The 22,294-nt window shown below is 34.2% G+C and overlaps 1 protein-coding gene across 1 annotated transcript in view; it reads left to right on the top strand.

The window, feature by feature from the left end:
• The window catches only part of LMLN (leishmanolysin like peptidase), a 73,294-nt gene that overhangs the window by 9,950 nt on the left and 41,050 nt on the right, over positions 1-22,294 (top strand). The window contains exons 2-10 of the mRNA XM_032406755.1: positions 1,957-2,054; positions 3,178-3,208; positions 4,080-4,162; positions 4,663-4,780; positions 7,553-7,731; positions 11,351-11,456; positions 15,035-15,129; positions 19,266-19,383; positions 20,732-20,839. Coding sequence (XP_032262646.1) covers positions 1,957-2,054; positions 3,178-3,208; positions 4,080-4,162; positions 4,663-4,780; positions 7,553-7,731; positions 11,351-11,456; positions 15,035-15,129; positions 19,266-19,383; positions 20,732-20,839 — 936 coding nt within the window. The remainder of the gene's footprint in view (positions 1-1,956; positions 2,055-3,177; positions 3,209-4,079; positions 4,163-4,662; positions 4,781-7,552; positions 7,732-11,350; positions 11,457-15,034; positions 15,130-19,265; positions 19,384-20,731; positions 20,840-22,294) is intronic.

Genomic DNA, 22,294 nt, shown 5'->3' with positions numbered 1-22,294 from the left:
ACCCACAATGAATGAGAGTTCCTGTTGCTCCACATCCTTGGCAGCATTTGGTGTTGTCCATGTTCCAGATTTGGGTCATTCTAATAGATGTGTAGTAGTATTTCATTGTTGTTTTAATTTGTATTTCCCTGATGACATATAATATGGAGCATCTTTTCATATGCTTGTTTGCCATCTGTATATCTTTTCTGGTGAAGTGTTTGTGCACATCTTTTGCCCAGTTTTTAATTGAACTGTTCATTTTCTTAATGTTGAGTTTTAAGACTTCTTTGTATATTTTGTGTAATAGTCCTTTATCAGATGTGTCTTTTGCAAATATTTTCTCCCAGTCTGTGGCTTGTCTTACTCTCTTCATGTTATCTTTCACAGAGCATTAGTTTTTAATTTTAATAAAGTCAGATTTATCAATTATTTCTTTCTTAGATCACTCTTTAAGTGTTGTATCTTTTTTTTTTTTTTTTTTTAAGATCCATCTATTTTAGAGAGTGAGAGAGAGTGCGCATATGCGCCAGTGGGGGGATTGGCAGAGGGTGGAATCTTCAAGCAGACTCCCCACTGAGGCAGAGCCTGTTGCTGGGCTTGATGCTGGGCTCAATCCCACAACCTATGAGATCATGACCTGGGCTGAAACCAAGAGCTGGACACTTAACTGACTGAGGCACCTGGGCACCCCATTTGGTGTTGTATCTAAAAAGTCATTGCCACACCCAAGCTTGTCTAGGTTTTCTCCTATAATATCTTCTAAGAGTTTTATGTTTTGCATTTTACATTTAGGTGTGTAATCCATCTTGAGTTAGTTTTTGTGAAGGACATAAGGTCTGTCTCCAGGTTCTTTTTTTATTTTTAATGTGGCTGTCCAGTTGTTCCAGTAGCATTTGTTGAAAAGACTTTCTTTGCTCATTGTATTACCTTTGCTTCTTTGTTAAACATCATTTGGCTGTATTCACGTGGGCTTATTTTTGGGCTCTCTTTCCTGTTCCATTGATCTATTAGTCTATTTTTTCCTTTTTTAAAATTTTTAATTGAAGTATAGTTGATGTATAATATTAATTTTAGGTGTACAACATAGTGAGTTGACAGTTACATACATTACAAAATGCTTACCACAATAAATGTAGTTACTATCTGTCACTATAAAATGTTATTACAATATTGTTGACTATATTCCCTATGCTGTACTTTTCATCCCTGTGACTTGTTTTATTTTATAACTGCAAATCTATATCTCTTTATCCCCTTCATCTATTTTGCCTTCTCTACCTCGCTCTCCTCTGGCAACTACACTTTGTTCTCTGTATTTATGAGTCTGTTTTTTGGTTTTTGTTTGTTCATTTTTATTTTTTTAGATTCCACATATAAGTAAAATCATGTTGTCTTTCTCTGACTTATTTCACTTAACATAATACCCTCTAGGTCTATCTATGGTGTCATGAATGGCAAGATTTCATTCTTTTTTATGGCTGAGTAATATTCCATTGAGTAATACCACATCTTCTTTATCCATTCATCTGTCAACAGACATTTAGGCTGCTTCTATATCTTGGCTATTTTAAATAATGCTGCAATAAATATTTGTCTCTTTTGTAAATACCACATGTTTTGATCACTGTAGCTTATAGTAAATCTTGAAGTCAGGTAGTATCAGTCTTCCAACTTTGTTCTTCTCCTTTGACATTGTATTGGCTATTCTTGGTCTTTTGGCTTTCCATATAAACTTTAGAATCAATTTGTTTGGTGTCCGCAATATAACTTCCTGGGATTCTAATTGGGATTGCATTCAGTCTATAGATCAAATTGAGAAGAGCTGACATCCTGACAATATTGAGTCTTCTATCCATGAACATGAAACATCTCTTCATTTATTTAGTTCTTTTATTTTTTTTCTGGTTAGAATCTCAATTGGCTAATCTATACAACATCCTTTAAATTTTTTTACAAATCTATTCTTTCTTTCAGGTCATAAATAAGGTTCATCTTAAGGCAAATCATGTTGTAAAAAGAGATGTTGATGAACATTTAAGAATCAAGACTGTCTATGATAAAAGTATTGATGAGTAAGTACACCATTATTTTGCCTTTTTAAAATTAAGAATCATGGGGTGCCTTTATTATAAAAAATAAAAAGGTGGGGGCGCCTGGGTGGCTCAGTCGTTAAGTGTCTGCCTTCAGCTTGGGTCATGATCCCAGGGTCCTGGGATCGAGCCCCACATCAGGCTCCCTGCTCCATGGGAAGCCTGCTTCTCCCTCTCCCACTCTCCTTGGTTTGTGTTCCCTCTCTCGCTGTGTCTCTTTGTCAAATAAATAAATAAAAATCTTAAAAAAAAAAATTAAGAATCAAAATATTAAAGATATTTTCATCTGTTACCTGAAGATCCATAGATGGAGCTACATGCTAATGCACCTTCAAGATGGAATGAAGCTTGTGGCGCCTGGGTGGCTCAGTTGTTAAGCGTCTGCCTTCGGCTCAGGTCATGATCCCAGGGTTCTGGGATTGAGCCCCGCATCGGGCTCCCCACTCAGGGGAGAGCCTGCTTCTCCCTCTCCCACTCTCCCTGCTTGTGTTCCCTCTCTCGCTGTGTCTCTCTCTGTCAAATAAATAAATAAAATCTTAAAAAAAAAAAGATGGAATGAAGCTAAAAATGCTTTTTAGTCTGGAAAGGTGAAAACCATGGGATATGATTAAAATCTATACATCATAAACAGTTTAAACAGAACAAGTATGGATCTACTTGGTTGTGGTCCTAACATACCTGGAAGGAACCTCCTCAATAAGTACTTGGAGGAAAAATAAAAGGAAGTACTAATATATACAATAAGAACATTTATAAAATTATTAGCCAGAGGGATGATAGTCTAATCTTTCATTTAGTGTAAGAGGGGTTCAGAAAATAGATAAATTATGAATCTGTAGTCATGTACGAAGAGCTATTAGGAGTGATTGATATCTTTCCCTCTCCTTAATTTCCCAGAAGAATGAGATAACATGATCATGCCTAGCTTTGTGCTTTGCTACAGAGTAAACTCAAATGTTTATTGAGGTAAATTGAGATTTTAGGGGACTGACACTAGATCTGTCCACAAAACATTCCTTGGGGGTCCTACCAGATATATTCTGAACAAATGAGACAGTGCTGTGCCCATTGTGGCAATTCTTATGTTTTATGTCTTCATTTTCAGATTGCTCCCTGAGAAAAGATACCTTGTAAAGGTATGTAATAAATACTCATGGCTTGAATTTGATACTTAAAATGGGTACACTTTATTATATAAACTGTACTTCAATAAAGAAAATATATACATGACTGTTTAGTGAATGAATGAATAAAAGGTGTTGGTAATGAACGTATTTATCATTTTCTTCAAAGGTGTCTCTGTGATGCACTCACCAAAACTTTGTCCTTATTTGATGCTAAATTAGTCTTCTCATTTTACAATTTAATAGTAAATCAGTCTTCTTGTTTTCTTACTTGTTCTCTAATGTTTTGTGGGAGAAGAACATGCTAAAGATAGGGTGAAGAAGAGAATTTTTGAAATACATTGAGAATACTATTGTCTTGTGGAAATACTCATTCCCCTGAAGATGGATGTATCTGATTATATGATATGCCAAAGTTGCTTATAAGGGGGCTAACTTCAACAGTTGCTTAGCTGTTAGTCACACATGCACATTAAGCCAATTCATTATGGGTCACAGAAATTGGTGAGATTAAAGTAGATCTTGTAAACATAAGATTTTCTTAACATAAATTACCTTAACGTTGGAATCATCTAATTCAGTCCCAAATTTGAAGTAATTTAGATTAGTTGAGATTTATATACTCTGATATTCTCTTTAAGTGGAGATAGGGAAGGAATTTTTCACTTAGTTCTCTTTCCCCAAACTCAACTAAGAAAATAAGGAAATTCCTTTGCTCCTAGACTCATTCTCTTGCCACACAACCTTTGACTAACTAGCGTATTGTATTCCAGAATTGTAAAGTTTTCCCTTTTCCCCCTCAGTCATTAATATCCTATGCTTACTTGTTTTAAATATATTTGTCCTTTAACTATAATTCTTTTTTTTTTCAACTTTTATTTAGAACAAACTTTTTCCACAAGCTATTTCTTATTTAGAGAAGACTTTCCAGGTTCGTAGACCTTCAGGCACTATCCTACTTAGCAGGTATGTCACATTCAATACAGGTCATTTTCTTCACTTGTTTAGTACACTGACCTCCCCATTCTGCCAGTATGACAAATTGCGAAACTCATACTAGAATATTTCATTGTTTGTCCTTAGAGACCAAACTGCAAGGTATTTAAAAGGAATAAGGAAGCACCTGTTAGGTAATCATTCTTTCCCTGATTTTCCATTATGAGGTGACCTGCTAGATCTTTTCCTAGGGTTTAGTTGCCTGGTCCCCATATCCCCTTCCTCCCTCATGTGTGTACAGTAGAGGCTTATGAACTATTTGGGAGTCTAAAAACCTAGCTTAGGAGAATTTCCCATGAAACTAAAATTCTTTCTTAGTCCACTTTTCTAACAAAAATAGTAATCATTATTAATGAACTAATATAGTAGCTGCTAGGTTTTTAAAATGTTTTTAACTACTGTGAACTATTTTTCTTTCTTTTTTTTCCTATTTTTTTGTAATTAAATTTTGATGTACAAATGAACTGAAGACAACGTGCAACAAACCGATACCTACAGAAGGAAAATGATCCCCATAGATACTGTACTGGGGAATTTGCAGAGCATACAAAATGCGGCCCAGTTATAGTGCCTGAGGAGCACCTCCAGGTAATTCACCCTACTCTTAACATAGTTTTTACTCTTTTTTTTTTTTTAAGATATTATTTATTTTTTTGAGAGAGAGAGAGACACAATGAGAGAGGGAACACAAGCAGGGGGGAGTGGGAGAGGGAGAACTGGCTTTGCGGGGCGCTGGATGCAGGGCTCAATCCCAGGAGCCTGGGATCATGACCTGAGCCAAAGGCAGACGCGTAACAACTGAGCCACCCAGGGACCCTGTTTTTACTCTTTAGGATAAACTGAGAGAGGGAGAATCTGTGAGTGTCACCAAGGAATTTTTATAGACTTAAGTTCAAAAGCTTCATTTTTCTTTCAAAAGTAATCTTAGTTAGCTCATTGTATTCTTTCATTTTTTTTTTCAAATGAATTTGATGATACCTTCTTTCCTTTTTTTTTTTTCTTTTTTCAATTTATCTCTGGGGCTGCTGAACCATTTCAGCTTAGAACTTTATCTTTGTCTTCCAAAACATCTTTTAGCAGGTATATACTCAGTATTTTTGAAGGGCAATTTGTTATTATCTCTTAAAATAAAAAATATGTATGGTATGCTTCAACCCAATTTGGAAGTGTATTCCATAAAAATACTTACAAATCTGCAATATATGTTCAAGGATATTCTTTGCAAAACTATAAATATGCCAATATTAGTATTAAATTATGGTATAATCCTATAATGGAATACTATGCAGCTGTTAAAGAATGAGGTAGATCTCTATATACTGACTTGAAAAGATATTTAAGCTCTTAAATGAAAAAAAGTTGGAAATCAGTATGTGTAATTAGCCTATTTTATTTAAGAATTATAATCAATAATTCAACTTAATAAAACTGAAATAAAAACATAAAAAAATTAAAAAGTGTAGGTAGATATACAATAAAAAATTACGAAACCAACTAGAGGTATACACATACTAAAGAATCTGGAGCCAAATTAAAATATTAGTGGTTTTCTTTAAGAATTGGAGTGTGGGGGGGCTTTTCTTTGGTAAATTATGTATTTTTGTAATGTTCTGATTTTTCATATTAAGCATATACTCCTTATCAGTAAAAAGATAAAAATTTTAAATGTGTATACGAGGAAACCAATTTATTATACATATACATTTGAAAATATGATTATTGCCTTAGCTGTTTTTCTCTATTGAACTGTGTTCTCTGGTTACTTCTGGAAAATGAATATATTACTGAACATTTACTTTGTAACCAAAATTAAGCATATGTTTATATGAAGTTTACTTTGTATTTTTTTTATTAAGTTATATGAAGCTCAGTAAGGCTTTTAGAGGCCTGTATATTGGCACTAATACAACTAACTTACTCAGCTTTTATTTCTTTTCTCAGATTTCTTGGGAGTGTATAAAAGGTTTTAGGGACACGTTTAAAAGTTAAAACAACTTGTTATTACATATCCAGCTCTTTTCCCAAGAAATTTAGAGGTATTTTATAGACATTTTAAGACCCATTCCTTGGGGCACATGGTTGGATCAATTGAAAGAGCATGCAAATCAATCTCTGGGTCATGAGTTTGAGCCCCTCATTGGGTGTAGAGATTACTTAAAAATAAAATCTTTAAAAAAAAAAAAGAAAAGACATTTCTTTGCTTTTTTTCTAAGGTATTTTTTGTTTTCAATTCTATTGGCTTCTCCAAATTTTGTTTTTTCTTTTTTGTGGGTTGGGGGGGGGGGGTGTGTCCTGATTTTTTTTTTTTTAAATACATGAGTGATCATGGAAAAGAATGTTTAAAAATCACAACTTTTTGTAACACTATTAATAGGTTAAAGTAATTGAACTGAAAAATTATAAATATATGTATTAGAGAAACAAGAGTAAACAATGTAATGAAATGGAGATTTCTGGTTTTTTTCTATATAAAACCATTACTTACACCTAAAAAAATCAGAATTTACTGATTTTTTAATTTGTAATTTGGAGGTTTGAGAGAGGAAGTTCTCTAAAAAGCAGCTGTTACGCGGGCAAAGATTTAAATAAAAAACTAGAAATAAGAGTGATGTTGAGGTGACTTTACCCTTTAAACTCATCTTTAAAAGGTAAAGATGACTTTAACTTTTTACTTTGTACATGTTTGTATTATATGAATTTTTAACAAGATACAGGAATTACTTTAGATAAAAAGCTTTTTATTAATTTTGAAATAACTGTAGATTCACAAGAATATGCAATATATATGTGTGTATATATACACACATACATGAAGGTCCACTGTAACTTTTCACCTAGTTTCAAAGTTTAAAAGTTTAAAACCTTGGGCGCCTGGGTGGCTCAGTTGGTTGGGCGACTGCCTTCGGCTCGGGTCATGATCCCGGAGTCCTGGGATCGGGTCCCGCATCGGGCTCCCGGCTCGGCGGGGAGCCTGCTTCTCCCTCTGACCCTATCCCCTCTCATGTTGTTTCCCTCCTCTGTCAAATAAATAAATGAACAAAATCTTTAAAAAAAAAAAAAAGTTTAAAACCTTTTCTATTTGTCTTTTTTTGCATCCTGGTTGAATGCCCTCAAAAATAATAAACAATTGATTGTTTTAATTAAGATTATAGATTTATAATCATTTATAAAGTAGGAATTTTGGTAAAATAAATTCACAATTAGAGGAACTGAGTAGAGGTAGGAATGGATTTTGATAAAAATTGAAGGGTAATAAAAGTTAAATCATACAAATTTAGAATCTGGATTCACTATAAAATAAAAGTCCCTATAGCTAACCTTGTCTCTGGTCTGATTTTCTGTTGCCTGCCATGGGCTCAGCGATGCAGGGTCTGCCGTGGGGGCAAGTGGTCCTGTGTAGCAGTGGGTGTGCAAGACCAAGAGGGCGTCCGGGATGCAGACTTTGTTCTGTATGTTGGTGCTCTGGCCACTGAGAGGTGCAGCCATGAAAACATCATCTCTTATGCAGCCTATTGTCAACAGGAAGCAAAAATGGACAGGTAAACTTTCCCCCGAGACTTATTTTCCAAGATCTAAAATGGGAACTCTTAAAATGAATCCTAAGTGTTTAGAGTACAGGATGTTTGCCTTTTCCAGATTGCCTCCAGTAGTAAGAAACTGTACCCTGCTTGGATGGGGTAGTGGGGATGGTAGGGCATGGTGGGTGGATGAGAGTGTCAGGTGATAGAACTGTTATTCATATGGTAATGTCAGTACCAACTCCAAAGATAAAGTCTACTGTGGAGAGAATTTTCTTTGGAAGTAAATACCTCTCTAAGGAAACAATTTTAACTTTAATTTTAGCACCTCTGTGCTAAATCTGTAAGATGTTAAAAATAACTGTCCATCTAATTGTCATATTATTTGCTATGTCCTTCACTTAGATAAATTATCACTTAAAATATTTAGAGGCTCTTTTTAATTTACAAAAGATTAAAAAAAAAAAAATTTCCAAGTGAGGCAGGCTTGAAATGATGTTATTTTATATGCAGAAGATTGCCTGTCACATTCCAAACAAATCAGTCAAAGGTATTAGAAATTGCCATGTCTCAGAATAGATTGTAACATTCTCAAATCTAGGAGAGTTAATGTGACCAGTTCATGTGTATATTAGGACCACTGCTGAGGTCTTGAACGTTCATCTATCTGTCAAGACTAGCTGACTTTAAAGAGCTGTTTCATTTATATTGATGTACAGTTCATTTGAGGAAAAAAATGAAATCATTTGTTGAACCAAGTAGGCAATACAAAGGAAACAGCGGTATATGTTTACCTAAAGGTGTTAAGGATACAGTCAAAATCAGCATCATGGATTATGAAACAGTCTGTTACCATGATGCTATGTAACTGATGATCTGTGAAATCTATCCAAAAATCTTTAGCTTCTAAATGTTGGGAGAGCTTAGAGTAAAATGATTGAATGTATTACTGAAAAAGAAAGTGCTATATGTTTTTGCATATATATATATATATATATATGTATATATATATTGTTTAGTGAAAATACATGTATTTAATAGAGTATTCCTTTTTTCTGAGAAGTCATTAAATTTATGATATTTTATAATTAATGGTATCTCAGTATCAAGGAAATGTGGTATTTGGAGTACTAAATGAATGATAAGTTATCTCATAAAATGAGATACTTTTTTAATGTAGGTATCTGTGTGAAATATACCTTCATAATAGTAGTGCCACGAAATCATGGTTATCTTAATTTGAACTAAACTGTATGGATTGTGTGCACACACATACACACACAATTTCATTTTCAATATACTGTTGAGTGTAAAAGACCATTGTAAAACAGTGTATATAATATTACATATTTGTTTTAAAGTTTATATATGTACTTGAGCTGCTAAGAAGAAAGAATTATTTCTTGTTTCTAAGAAGAATTATTCCTATAAAGTAATAATTAGGGTTACCAGCCATTCCAATTTGGCCTGGACTTCCCTTGTTTTAGCACTAAAAATCTCATATCCTGGGAAAGCCCTCAGTCCTGGGCAAATCGGGATGGCTGGTTATGCTAAAAATAAAGCACCCCAGATTGTTGATAGCAGTTAATTCTGATAGTGAAATTTAGGGGGAGGTAGGTTGTAAAACAGAATTTTCATGTTTTTCTTTAGACATTTCTATGTTGTTTAGATATATACCCTTTCACAATGAGCTTTTATTACTTTTTTTTTTTTTTTAAATAAAAGACATATTAAAGTGAACTTTATGTATTAGGAACAGAATGGCTTCCTTGGAAAAGTCGGGAGAGGGATATAAAATCCCATGTTGAGGTGGATCTAGATTAGTTCATCTCCTGTCAGCATCTGACAATGCTGAAAATACCTAAAGTATCTAGTTGTCTTTTGGTGAGAGAATCCAGCATAGGAACCGTCACACAGATAAGAATCCCATAACCCAGAGGTGTGTTTCAGTTTCTTTGCATTGCTATTAATGTTTGTTTAAAGTACTTTTAAGTTTCGGTTCACATTTGATATAAATGAGTAACTAAAAGAGTAAATGTTGGTACCAGTGAATATGGAGCTACTCATATATGTCTTCTCATATCTGGGAAAAGAATTTGGTTTCTTCTGATGTTGATGTTGGAAGAAAAAGTATCTTCAGTTCTTTTTTAATCTTTTAGTTGGAAGAGAAACTTTCCTTCAAAACTGCCATATCAGTTCATTCCATGAATATTTGAGTGCCTGTGTTCAGCCAGCAGACTAGGTGAACAAAATGGACACATGTACCTGCATCACAGAACGTACAAATTACTGAGGGAGACAGCTACTAAATATACTTACAAATAAATGTGATTTCAAAACGTGATAAATTGTAGGGGAAAAAGGGTGCTGTAACATAAAAGAGAAAAAAGGGGGAAGCATAATATAAATTATGGCAAAGACAGACTATTTGAAAGTGAAACTTTAGGTGTAACCTGAACATTGATAAGCTTCAGCCAAATAAAGAGCTTGCGAAAGACTTACGTTAGGAAAAATCCGTGTGTGCCTGTTGCTGTTAGAAGCCACTTCTGTGGACACTGGGTTTGAGGATGAGAACTTAAGGAGATGCATCGGAGAGACAGGGCTGTTTTATTTTGAATGCTGTAGGAAGTCCCTGATGAGTTTTAAGCCTGGCAGTGGCATCCATTTTATATTTTAGAGGTCAGTGTGGCAGTGTTCTGGTAAGTGAACTACATTCATACTTTTTTTAAGTGTAAGTCCATTCTCAAGTGTGAACAAAGTATGCCATGTGTTTCTTACTTAAATAAGGCAAATGTTATTTTGGAAAAGGTGATTTACATTTTAAGTGGTAAAATGTTAGGGTAGTGGTGGGAGAAAGGACTTTAGAGTTCCTTACTATTGTCTGTTTGCCACAGCTTTTGAAAGACAGGTGCGTGGTGGAACTGACTGAATTATGCTAGGTGATAGTCAGCTCTTGGACTCTCAGGTTCTGGCTCAGAAAGTGATAGAATTGTGTAGATTCTAGAAAGTTTAGACTATGAAAGAAGATGATGGGAATATAAAAAATATCTGTATGCAAATGAAGGCAATGTTAGGGCAATCTGTATGCAAAATCAGCAAGATGGGCATAAGAAGCTTGAGCAACCTGAATGATTTGCTTATTGTCCTGTTGTATATCTAGCTTCCCTTTCCACCGACCTATAAATATAGTGAAATGCTGAAGTAAAAAATGGATTTTACAAGTAAACCAGTGTTAGAATTTAAGTTTCTGAGTCCATTCTTATCTTTTGATATATATCAACATATTTTATAAATTCACACTGAGGTGTAATTAACTTTATATTACCTTTCCTTTTGTGAGGACAGGTGCTAATGAGCCACACCATAGGAAAACAGAGGTATATGTCTTGAAAGTATAAGATAGTGAGTTAGATGTTATGGTACAAAATGACATTTGATATTTAGCAAAGACTTTTCTTACCTTTGTCAATGTTTTATAGAAAAGTATAGGTTAGTACTTGAAATTAATATTGCACTGTATGTTAACCACCTGGAATTTAAATAAAAACTTGGGGGGGGAAAGATAAAAGTATAGGTTAGTAAATATCATAATACATATTTTTCTGGAATATAATAAAAAATTCAATATCTATTTTAACAGGCCAATAGCAGGATATGCTAACCTGTGTCCAAATATGATCTCTACCCAGCCTCAGGAGTTTATTGGGATGCTGTCCACAGTAAAACATGAGATTATTCATGCCCTGGTAAATTTTGCTGTTAACTCCTCTTCTTTTCTTTGTGCTTCGATTTTCTGTTTATTATGCTCTCATGTTGATGTATATGTTAAGTTTTGGATTCTTAGATATATGTCAGTAAAACCTAGATGATTAGGCCTCTGCCAATAGAGAATTTTTAATGATTAAGAAAATGGCTAGGTTGAGTTATACTACCTAAATTAATTAAACAAGTAAATTCATTGGGCAAATAGGAGTTTTGAGAAAATGATTACTATTCTTTAAAAAAAAAAAAAACTTAGTAATTTAGAAAAATTCACTTTCCTCTAAAGTGATAATTGATAATGCTAGTTATAGATCTTTCTTATCTTTTACAGAGATCTGATTTGAAAAGACCTCTTGAGCTGCTTAGGCTTTCTAAAATTTAGATATACTGACTGATTCAAAACCTCCCCTCCCTTTTCCCTAATTTGTCCAAAATAGTGAACTTTTATGATATGTACAGAAAATTAAATAAAGTTACCTAAGACCCTAGGAAATGTTCTCTTGATGCCATTTATGTATTTAGAAAATAGATAGTAGTAAAATGCAGTAATTGAGAGAGAATAGATCACACAGATTTAGGTGTGAATCTTCTTAACTTTACCACTGAAAATCTTTGGGATCTTGTGTAAATTATTTAGCCTTTGTAAGCCTCACTTTCATTTGTTAAAATGAAGATAATAGTAATACATACTAGAGTGGATTTTTTTTTTTTTTTTTGGAGATTAAGTAAGATAAAATAGAAATGCCCTAGCACTATGCTATAAATAGTAAGGTATAATAAAATTAGTGGCAATTATTTATTAGTCTTACTTAGTGAGCTGTCATGTATGACCTTGAAAAGCCTGTCTTTAAATCAGCATTGAATAACTCAGTGAAACTCCAGTGTAACCAGACAGCATTTATGTCCTTGAAGTAAGGGGATTCTAAAATGAATCATCTCTTTGTCTTTTATTTAAAAAATTAAGCTGAACCTGCTAATTGAGGTGAAACACAAGGATCATTCTAAGTAAGATCTAAAACCTATAGGGGCGCCTGGGTGGTTCAGTCGTTAAGCATCTGCCTTGGGCTCAGGTCATGGTTCCAGGGTCCTGGCATCAAGCCCCACATCGGGCTCCCTGCTCTGCAGGAAGCCTGCTTCTCCATCTCCCACTCCCCCTGCTTGTGTTCCCTCTCTTGCTGTCTCTCTGTCAAAAAATAAATAAAATCTTTTTTAAAAAATAATAAAAAATAAAAACTATAGATACTTGATGTTGAGAGAAACAAAGAAAAACAACAGGTTTTAAGTGAACATGAATGCTGAGGTCCCAGGCATGAGGTAAATTAGGTTATGAACAGGCAATTCACAGAAGAAAAAATCCAATTGACTGAAAAATGTATAAGAAGGTATTCAGACTTACTTTAGCTGTCAAGGAATCTCAAATTAAAGCTAGATACCACTGGGGCACCTGTGTGGCTTAGTTGTTAAGCGTCTGCCTTTGGCTCAGGTCATGATCCCAGGGTCCTGGGATCGAGCCCCACTGCTCAGCAGGGAGTCTGCTTCTCCTTCTCCCACTCCCCCTGCTTGTGTTCCATATCTGATAAGGGATTAATATCCAGCATATATCAAGTATATATAGTATCCAGTATACAATAAAAAGACAAGTAATCTGATTTTAAAATGGGCAAAGGAGGAGCTCCTGGGTGGCTCAGTCGTTAAGCGTCTGCCTTCGGCTCAGGTCATGATTCCAGAGTCCTGGGATCGAGCCCCACATCGGGCTCCCTGCTCGGCAGGAAGCCTGCTTCTCCCTCTCCCACTCCCCCTGCTTGTGTTCCCTCTCTCGCTGGGTCTCTCTCTGTCAAATAAATAAATAAAATCTTTAAAAAAAAAAAAAAAGCTAGATACCACTGACTATAAAAGCATGTATGAAAGTTATGCACATTGACTTCAAGGTAGTGGTTACTTCTAGGAATAGAGGGAGGAAAAGGGGGTTAGGTAATGGGGCTTCAGCCATATTTACTCTCCAGTGTTTTATTTCTTAAAAGTTTGAAGAAAATGTGGTAAAACTAACATCTTAAATACCCTTAAAGAAGATACATAGGTTTTGGGGTTTTTTTTTGTTTTTTGTGTTTTGTTTTTTTGTTTGTTTTACTTTTTGTATATTTGAATTATTTTAAAAATTGTAAAAACCTAAGAAGTTTTAAATATTAGCTTATGTCTCAAAAACCATCCTGGACAATGGTAAGAATTGTATGTTTAACAGAGATTCCCTATGAAATTATATATGCTCATAGCTATCAATTACAGTTACCTGTGGTGCTTTGAATACCTAATAAGCCTTCTGAGATGTGTGTTTAGAATAATTTTCAAGCTGATAGAGTGGAAAAAAAATGTGTATTTAGAATATTATAAAGGATGAGGCAAATTATACTATTTTAAGCTTTGTATGACTTCAGTGAATTGTATATTAAGAACTATTCAGATTTTCTTAAAGAACTATTCAGATTTTCTTAGCTGACTCAATTAAGTGTCCTTTGCATCTTCAGAGATTAAAAAAGAAGAAGAAATTCAGGAATAAAAGAATAACCTGGATTCCATTAATCATTTTGGCAAGCCTTGAATGACACAGAGGCCCCAGTTGTGTAAGCAAAGAAATTTGCCAAAGAAATTGGTTAATTAAGTGATCATTTGTGATTGTTAATTATTTAGATATGAGCATATTCTCAGTGTGCAAAACATACATAAAGAGTAGTTACAAAAGTGCTTTGTTTTAGTTACTAGATTAGGAAAGACAGCAAGAAAGGAAATCTCACTAATGAAATAGGAGATATCAAATGGCAATCATTTTGTGTGTGTGTCCCCATTTTCTCATCTATTTTGGGAGGGGAAGGATAGAGAATGGGAACCTTTATGTGAAGTATCCATTATGTCATTAAAATTGAAGACTTACTAAAAATAGTATTTAAATTATGACTATAAATATAACAAATTCACATTGTAAAAGAATTGGGGGATATAAGTGATTTTACACATTACCCTACCATCAAGAGAACCACAGCTAACATTTTGATGTATGTTTCCATTATTTTTTCCTAAGTGTACACACACACACACATTTCCAGTCTTGTTAAGTACAGATATATATTAAATGTGGACTTCAGGATCAAAGATTTTGAATTTTTATGAGCGCGCTTAGGAGCACACTTGATTACCCACCCCCTACTCTAAACTATATTAATTGTTCTTAGTGGTAACATTCCCTGGATGCAATTGTACAGCTTATGTAATAAGTTTGTGTGAAGAGGATAAACTGATAAATACATTCTTAAACACATATATTTCCTTATTTATGGCAGTGCCAGAAGAATGTTGTCATTATTACTTTGGATTTCTTCACTTACTCAAGTAATTGAAATTTAAAATTCATAAGATGGAATACCGAATTTTTGTCCAATTCCAATATATGGCAGATCCCTGTAGAAGTATTGGCTGGGTGCTTTTGTTCTCTTTTGATAGCAGTATGTTATGATGTGTATAATCAGACTTGATATTTTTCACATTGAGGCATTTTGAACTTTTTTTATAGGGATTCTCTGCTGGTCTATTTGCATTTTACCATGATAAAGATGGAAATCCTCTAACTTCAAGATTTGCAGATGGTCTCCCACCTTTTAATTATAGGTATTTGTTATTTTTGTTCTTGTTCTTCTCTTTTAGAAGGGTGCTAAGACTAGAATCTGAGAATCATGGCATGTTAGGTGCCATAAATAATGGTGGCTTCATGGCTAGCCTAAAAAAACTGTAGCTAGGGGCACCTGGGTGGCTCAGTTGGTTAAGCGACTGCCTTCAGCTCAGGTCATGATCCTGGAGTCCCAGGATCGAGTCCCACATCGGGCTACCTGCTCAGCAGGGAGTCTGCTTCTCCCTCTCCCGCTCCCCCCTCTTGTGCTCTCTCTCTCTCTCTCTCACTCTCTCTCTCAAATAAATAAATAAAATCTAAAAAAAAAAAAAAAAAAAAAAAACTGTAGCTATTAAAACAGGATAAAAGAGGTCATGAAAGCGTTACCCTTTCATTTTAAAGATGAAGCAGTTAAGATGCAGAAAACTTAAGTGACTTGCCCAAAGAGCTGGGACTCTTCTTGCCAGCAGAGCTCTTTTCCACCACATTGTAACTTGTATTACCATACAGTATAGTTAGGCCATGGGAAAATGTGGGTTGGTTATATTTTGGTTTATTAATAATTCTTGCCTCTCATGGCAATATTTGCATGTGAACTGATACTGTATTTAGTACAGCATATTAGCAGCAATCTATAGGTTCAGAGCCTAAAATAAATAATATTAAACAGTAAAAAAAAAATTTATCAAGAATTTTTTATAGCATATCAATCACAGAACTGTAACTATTTGCATACATTTATATAAAAAACAAATCTCTACATTAAGAGGATATGTCCACAAAAAGACATGCACAAGAATGTTCGTGGCAGTTTTGTAATTAATTGCCAAAAAATGGAAACTACCCAAAGATCCATCAATAGAAGAATGGATAAGTAAGTTATGATATATTCATATAATTAAAAACTAGGCACTAATAAAGAACATACTATTGTTACATGCAGTAGCTTATATGAATATCACAGATACAACGTTGAGCAAAAGAAGTCAATCCGTTCGTATGGAATTTAAAAAAGAGCCATGATAAAAGGAAGATAAGTGGTTTTACTTGAAGGGCCAAGCTGTTAAATGGCATACAGGTTGAGTATAGATTGGGAAAGGGCACAAGGAAAGCTTCCAGGGGTACTGACAGTGTTCCCTACCTTTATCAGATTAGTGGTATATGGATGTGAAATAAACAGTTAAACCTTACACTTAAAATTTGTTCACTTTGTGTATATTTTGCTTTAATTAGAGAGATCTCTATTAAAATAGCTAGAATTAAATACGGAAGCAGATAATATTTTATTCATCATAATATTTTTTAGAGTACATGTGAAGAAACAAATTCTAATTGGAAATAGATATTTTCCTTCTTAGATAGTTTGTGTTCATTTGGTTGTGTAGGAGGGTCTGGTCTTTCCTAAGAATTGTGGTCTTATGGGAAACATTAAGTGGTGAGATAGACATCATCTGCATAGTGATGTAGGTAAGGAGGAGAGAGATAGCCACACATAAGAACTATTGTTAAGCTGATAATTTGCAGTGCTTTCTTGTATTCAGGATATTCCTCAAAAGCAGGAAATCTTACAGTATAAATGGAGATAATAGAATAATAGGAAATTCAGTTGATAACATATGAAGAGTTGAATTTGTCCCTACCGTATCTGGAGAAACTATTTGTCTTGAAATGTAGATAGTGAGGGCGCCTGGGTGGCTCAGTTGGTTAAGCGACTGCCTTCGGCTCAGGTCATGATCCTGGGGTCCCGGGATCGAGTCCCACATCGGGCTCCCTGCTCAGCAGGGAGTCTGCTTCTCCCTCTGACCCTCCTCCCTCTCATGCTGTCTGTCTCTCATTCTCTCTCTTGCAAATAAATAAAGTCTTAAAAAAAAAAAGAAAGAAATGTAGATAGTGAAGAGGATATTGGGAGTTATTAATAAGGTAAAAGCTGTTTATTTTCTTGCTGCCTTTGATCACTATGGGTGGTTAAACATTAATTTGCCATGGAAAAAGATAAAAGGAATTAAGAAACAGTGCAGAGGATCATAGGGGAAGGGAGGGAAAACTGAATGGGAAGTCATCAGAGAGGGAAAAAACCATGAGAGACTCTTAACTATAGGAAGCAAACTGAGGGTTGCTGGAGGAGAGGTGGGTAGGGGGATGGGGTAATTGGGTGATGGGCATTAAGGAGGGCACGTGATGTGAAGAGCACTGGGTGTTACACGCAACTGATGAATTATTGAACACTACATCTGAAACTAATGATGTACTATATGTTGGCTAATTGCATCTAAATTAAGTAAATAAACAAACTAATAAAAAAAATAACATCTTCAAGGCTTGGGTAGATGAATAGATATATGACACAGAAAATATAACAAAATATTAATTGTAGAATCAAAGTGATGGTTATCAGTTATGCAAGTGTTCTCTTTACAATTCTGTCAACATTGTGTGTGTTTAAAATTTCCATAAAAATAATAGTGGGAAAAATATAGCTTCTTTATATTCTGTTTTATTGGTGAAAATAAGAGATTCATAGGGTTAATGATAGAAGTAATCTAGGAAAGAAGCCAGAAAAAAAATAATATGGATTATAGGGAAAGACAAAATTGATGTCCATTATAATTGATGTCATTATATCCTACCAATGATATATGAATACTTACCTTACCAGTACTGGATAGTATAGATCTTTTTTTTAGGCCAATCTGGTAAAAGATGGTATCTTGTATTTCTAGGACTACTGCTAAGGTTTCAGCCATTTGAATTTTCTCTTTGTATATAGCCTGTGTATGTTTTTTGGCCAATCTTAGGTTATTTTTCCTCTTCTAATGATTTTGTTAGAGTACTTTATAATTTAGGGATATTAATCCTTTTTCGAGTTTGTTGCAAATATTTACCCCATTTACTTATTTCATTTATCATATTTTTCATACAAAAAATTTTAAAATTTTATCATTAATTTCATCTATTTTTTCTTCTGTTGCTTAAGAAATTTCTGCCCTCCAATGATTATAAAAATATTCTCCTAAATGTCTTCTAGTAAATTATTATTTGAATTTTTTACTTTCATAGCTTTAATTCATTTGGAATTTATTTTTGCTTCATGTATTTTTTTTTTATAAGGTACATATATGTTTATAACTGTTATATCTTCTTGGTGGATTGACCCTTTCATCATTATAAAATGTCCCTCTTTGTCTCTACTAACAATTTTTGTTTTAAAGTCTGTTTTGTCTGATATTGGCACAGCCATTCCAACTTTCTTTTGAGTACTGTTTGCATGGTACATCTGTTTAATTCTTTTACATTCTTTGTGTTCTTGAGTCTGAACTGTGTTTCTTATAAACATAGTTGGATTATGGGTTTTTTTAAAAAATGCATTCTTCCAGTCAACCACATTCTGCCCCCTCTGTAGTGGTTGCCAGGTTGCTGGTTTTCATGATTGTGGGCTTTTAGTTTTCAGGGCTGCCACATAACTGGAGAGAGGGCATGGGAAAATGCCACAAAACTTGCTGTTCTTACTGAATTTTTCTATTTTTTTAAAAAAATAAATGCTTTCTGGATTGCTGCAAGTCTTTAGTTAATTTTCAAAGTTCTGAAAAAGTTGATTAGGCATTTTGCCACTTTGCTCATTGCAGAGAATTTTCAGAGGTCTGCCATTTTTGCTGACATCTTCCTGAAATTTATTTCTGTATATGAGATGAAATAGGGATTTAACTTTTTTCCTTAATGGGTAACCAGTTTTACAGCATAGTTACTAAGTAAATTATACTTTCCCACTAAATTAAAATGCCATTTTTGTTGTTATTTATTAAGTTTCCTTATTATTTGGATATGTCTCTGGACTTGCTTTCGTTTTATCCAATAAATTTGTTAAAAGGAAGTAATTCATTGTCATCTGAACCAAGTATTAGCTATGTGAACTTGAGCAAGTTACTTCATCTCTCCAAACTTCTGTCTCTTTATCTGCAAAATAGTGATGATAATCTCATAAGGTTGAAAAGATTAAATTAGAAAATTTCAAGTACTTTGCAAGGACTTGGTACTTAGTAAGCTCAAATATTTTAATTTCATATTGATGTTCATAAACACTTTTACTATTTAAAGTTGTGGTGAATTTGCAAAATGACTGTCTTTTATTCTTTAATTGCAGTCTTGGACTATATCAATGGAGTGATAAAGTAGTTCGAAAAGTGGAGAGATTATGGAATGTTCGAGATAATAAGATCGTTTCTCACACTGTGTATCTTCTAGTAACACCTCGTGTTGTCGTACGTATTAACCCAACTTCTTCTTTACCTGACCCATCTTTTCTTTTCCTTTCTTATAGTTCTTTCTTTACTAATCATTATTGTTAAAGAATTTAAGACTAGGGGCACCTGGGTGGCTTAGTTGGTTAAGTGTCTGACTCTTGGTTTCGGCTCAGGTCATGATCTCAGGGTTGTGGGATCGAGCCCCACATAGGGCTTTGTGCTCAGTGTGGAGTCTGCTTCAGATTCTCTCTCTTTCTCTCTGCCCTTTCTCCCAATTGTTCATGCACACTGTCTCTCTCTCTAAAATAAATACATCTATAAAAAAAAAAGAACTTAAGATTAAATTTCAGAACCTATAATAAAAATAATATAAAGGCAGTATAGGAAAGCTACAAGCCAAGAGAAATCTGAAGAAATTGAAATTTGTCAATAACTTTCCTGGCTCCATTTTACTCATTGCTTTAAGCCAGTGCTCCTCTACTCTCGTACCTCTTAGGATCTCTAAGGCTGGCAGGCTGGACACTTAGGAAGAGTTACAGTTTGAGTCCAAAGGCAGTAAGCTGGCAGAATTCCTTCTTGCTTGGACAAAGTCAGTCTTTGTTCTTTTTAGGCCTTCAACTGATTGGATGAGGCCTGCCTATATTATGGAGGGTAATCTGCTTTACTTAAAGTAATTTAAATGTTAATCTCATCCAAAAACACGCTTAACTGAAACATTCAGAATAGTATTTGATCAAATATCTGGGTACTGTGGCCTAGCCAAGTTGACACGTAAAATTAACCATCCCATTCTCTTATTTTTTAAAATAAGCTCTACCCCCAACGTGGGGCTCTGATGACCCTAGGATCAAGAGTCACATGCTCTACTGACAGCCAGCCAGCACCCCTGTCTTCGGAACTTTTGCACAGCTCTTGGGATATTTCCCATCACTGGAAATTTCTAACCAAAGGACAGAAAAAACCAAATAAGCAAAATTGTATTCTAATGAAGAACTTATTTTTGTTTCAAAGATTGTATCTATACTAAGAGCAGTTTATACCTTCATTAAAAACGTTGTTGATATAATAGTTACAAATGGCAATCATGTTAATCTGTAGCCTTTTTGAAACATGTGACTTAAAGCCAAAATCTTCAAATAGAGGAAAAAATATTAAGAGAAATAGTAATTTACTACCAAAGAAGAGTGTAATAGTATCAAAATATTTAATTATATTAAAAACCATATTTTTAAAAGATGTTCTCTCACTTCTCACCAAAGTAATTCTTTAACAGCTACTTTATTATATTTATATTAAATTAGATAAAGAATCTGCCGTTAGCTTATCGTACTTCTGTAGGGTTTATTTATTTTTTTCTGATTCTTAGGATGAAGCACGAAAACATTTTAACTGTCCAATTCTGGAGGGAATGGAACTCGAAAATCAAGGTGGTATGGGCACTGAGCTCAATCATTGGGAAAAGCGGTTATTAGAGGTCAGTTTATTTTTAAATTTTACTAGACATATTTTTTCTTTAACAAAAGTAATTCCCTTTTTAATAAAAGTAATTCATATTCAAGTTATTCAAACAGTATAATGGGTTATAAAGTAAAATTATTTCTTTTTCTTTTTTTCCTCTTAACAAGCAGTTTCTCATTAATAAGTTCAGGTCAGTAGTGAACTAGAATGAATCTTAACCAACCTCCTTGGTTATTGTTTGTTTGTTAGTTAACTTCTTGCCTCTTTTTAAAACTACAATGTTTGATAGGCAGCGACTGAAATAAGTCCTCCTCTTTTCCACTCACTTCCCTTTCTTTTCCATAAGGTGGACCCTATGTAAACCTAAAAACATCGTGACTTAAAGTTCCTTTTCCCCTTAGCGCTCCAGATCCACTTTTAGATGTAATCACTATTTAAGTTCTTTGTATATCCTTCCAGAAGTATTATATATATGTAGAGATACACATGCCAACACAGTTTGTTTTTTTAATGGATTCATATATTTGTGCAACTGTTTTCCACTTAATAATGTATCTTAGACATCTTGCCAAGCAGTACAGGGCTCCTGCTGTAATGCAATGTCTGCTTTCCTAAAAAACCTCTTTCTTCAAAATTGAACATGAAAAATAACAAGACTTGAGGGCACCTGGGTGGCTCAGTTGGTTAAGTGTCTGCCTTCTGCTCCGGTCATGATCCCAGGGTCCTGGGATCGAGCCCCGTGTTGGGCTCTCTGCTCAGCGGAGAGCCTGCTTCTCCCTCTCCCGCTCCCCCTGCTTGTGCTCTCTCTCTCTTTCTCTCTCTGTCAAATAAAAAAATATATAAAATATTTTTTAAAATAAGTAAAAAATAACAAGACTCATGGAAAAAACAAATAATATACCACTAAGAAAAGTAGTAGCTCAGAATAAAAGTACTAGCTCAGTTTTAAACATATCTCCAATAAAGAAGCTCCTATATTTACTATAATATTTCTTTACCTTAAACAACAACAAAAAGCAATGGTAGTTGGAAGGGAGACTATAAATTGAGTAATGGGGGCAAGAGTAAAATGTACAAAATTAGAGGGAGTCATGCAATAATCACTTTTAAAACAGAGCCTCTGGCCATATTGAACCAACTGGAAGAACATGGAGTGAATGGGCATCATGCACAGTACAGCATTCCTCTGTTGCTGTGTTTAGCTGTCCTAATGTACTTTATATTTAGCTGCTATTGCTCCATTGCACAGAATATGAAAATCCAAGGACAAGTTATTATGAACCAACATAATTTAACAGCTACATAGTATTATATGAATCTAACAATAGTCCTGTGTTAATGAACAGCTATGTTTTAAATTTTTTATTTTATTTTCTTTATTTTTATTTTATTTCTAAGATTTTATTTTTAAGTAATCTCTACCCCTAACATGGGGCTTAAAACTCTGAGATCAAGAGGCGCACACTCTACT

This window comes from Phoca vitulina, unplaced genomic scaffold (genome assembly GCF_004348235.1).
Source record: "Phoca vitulina isolate PV1807 unplaced genomic scaffold, GSC_HSeal_1.0 scaffold8, whole genome shotgun sequence".
In the NCBI taxonomy this organism is placed as follows: domain Eukaryota; kingdom Metazoa; phylum Chordata; class Mammalia; order Carnivora; family Phocidae; genus Phoca; species Phoca vitulina.
The sequence above is the reverse complement of the archived record's forward strand: the minus strand, read 5'-3'. Positions and strand labels throughout refer to the sequence as shown.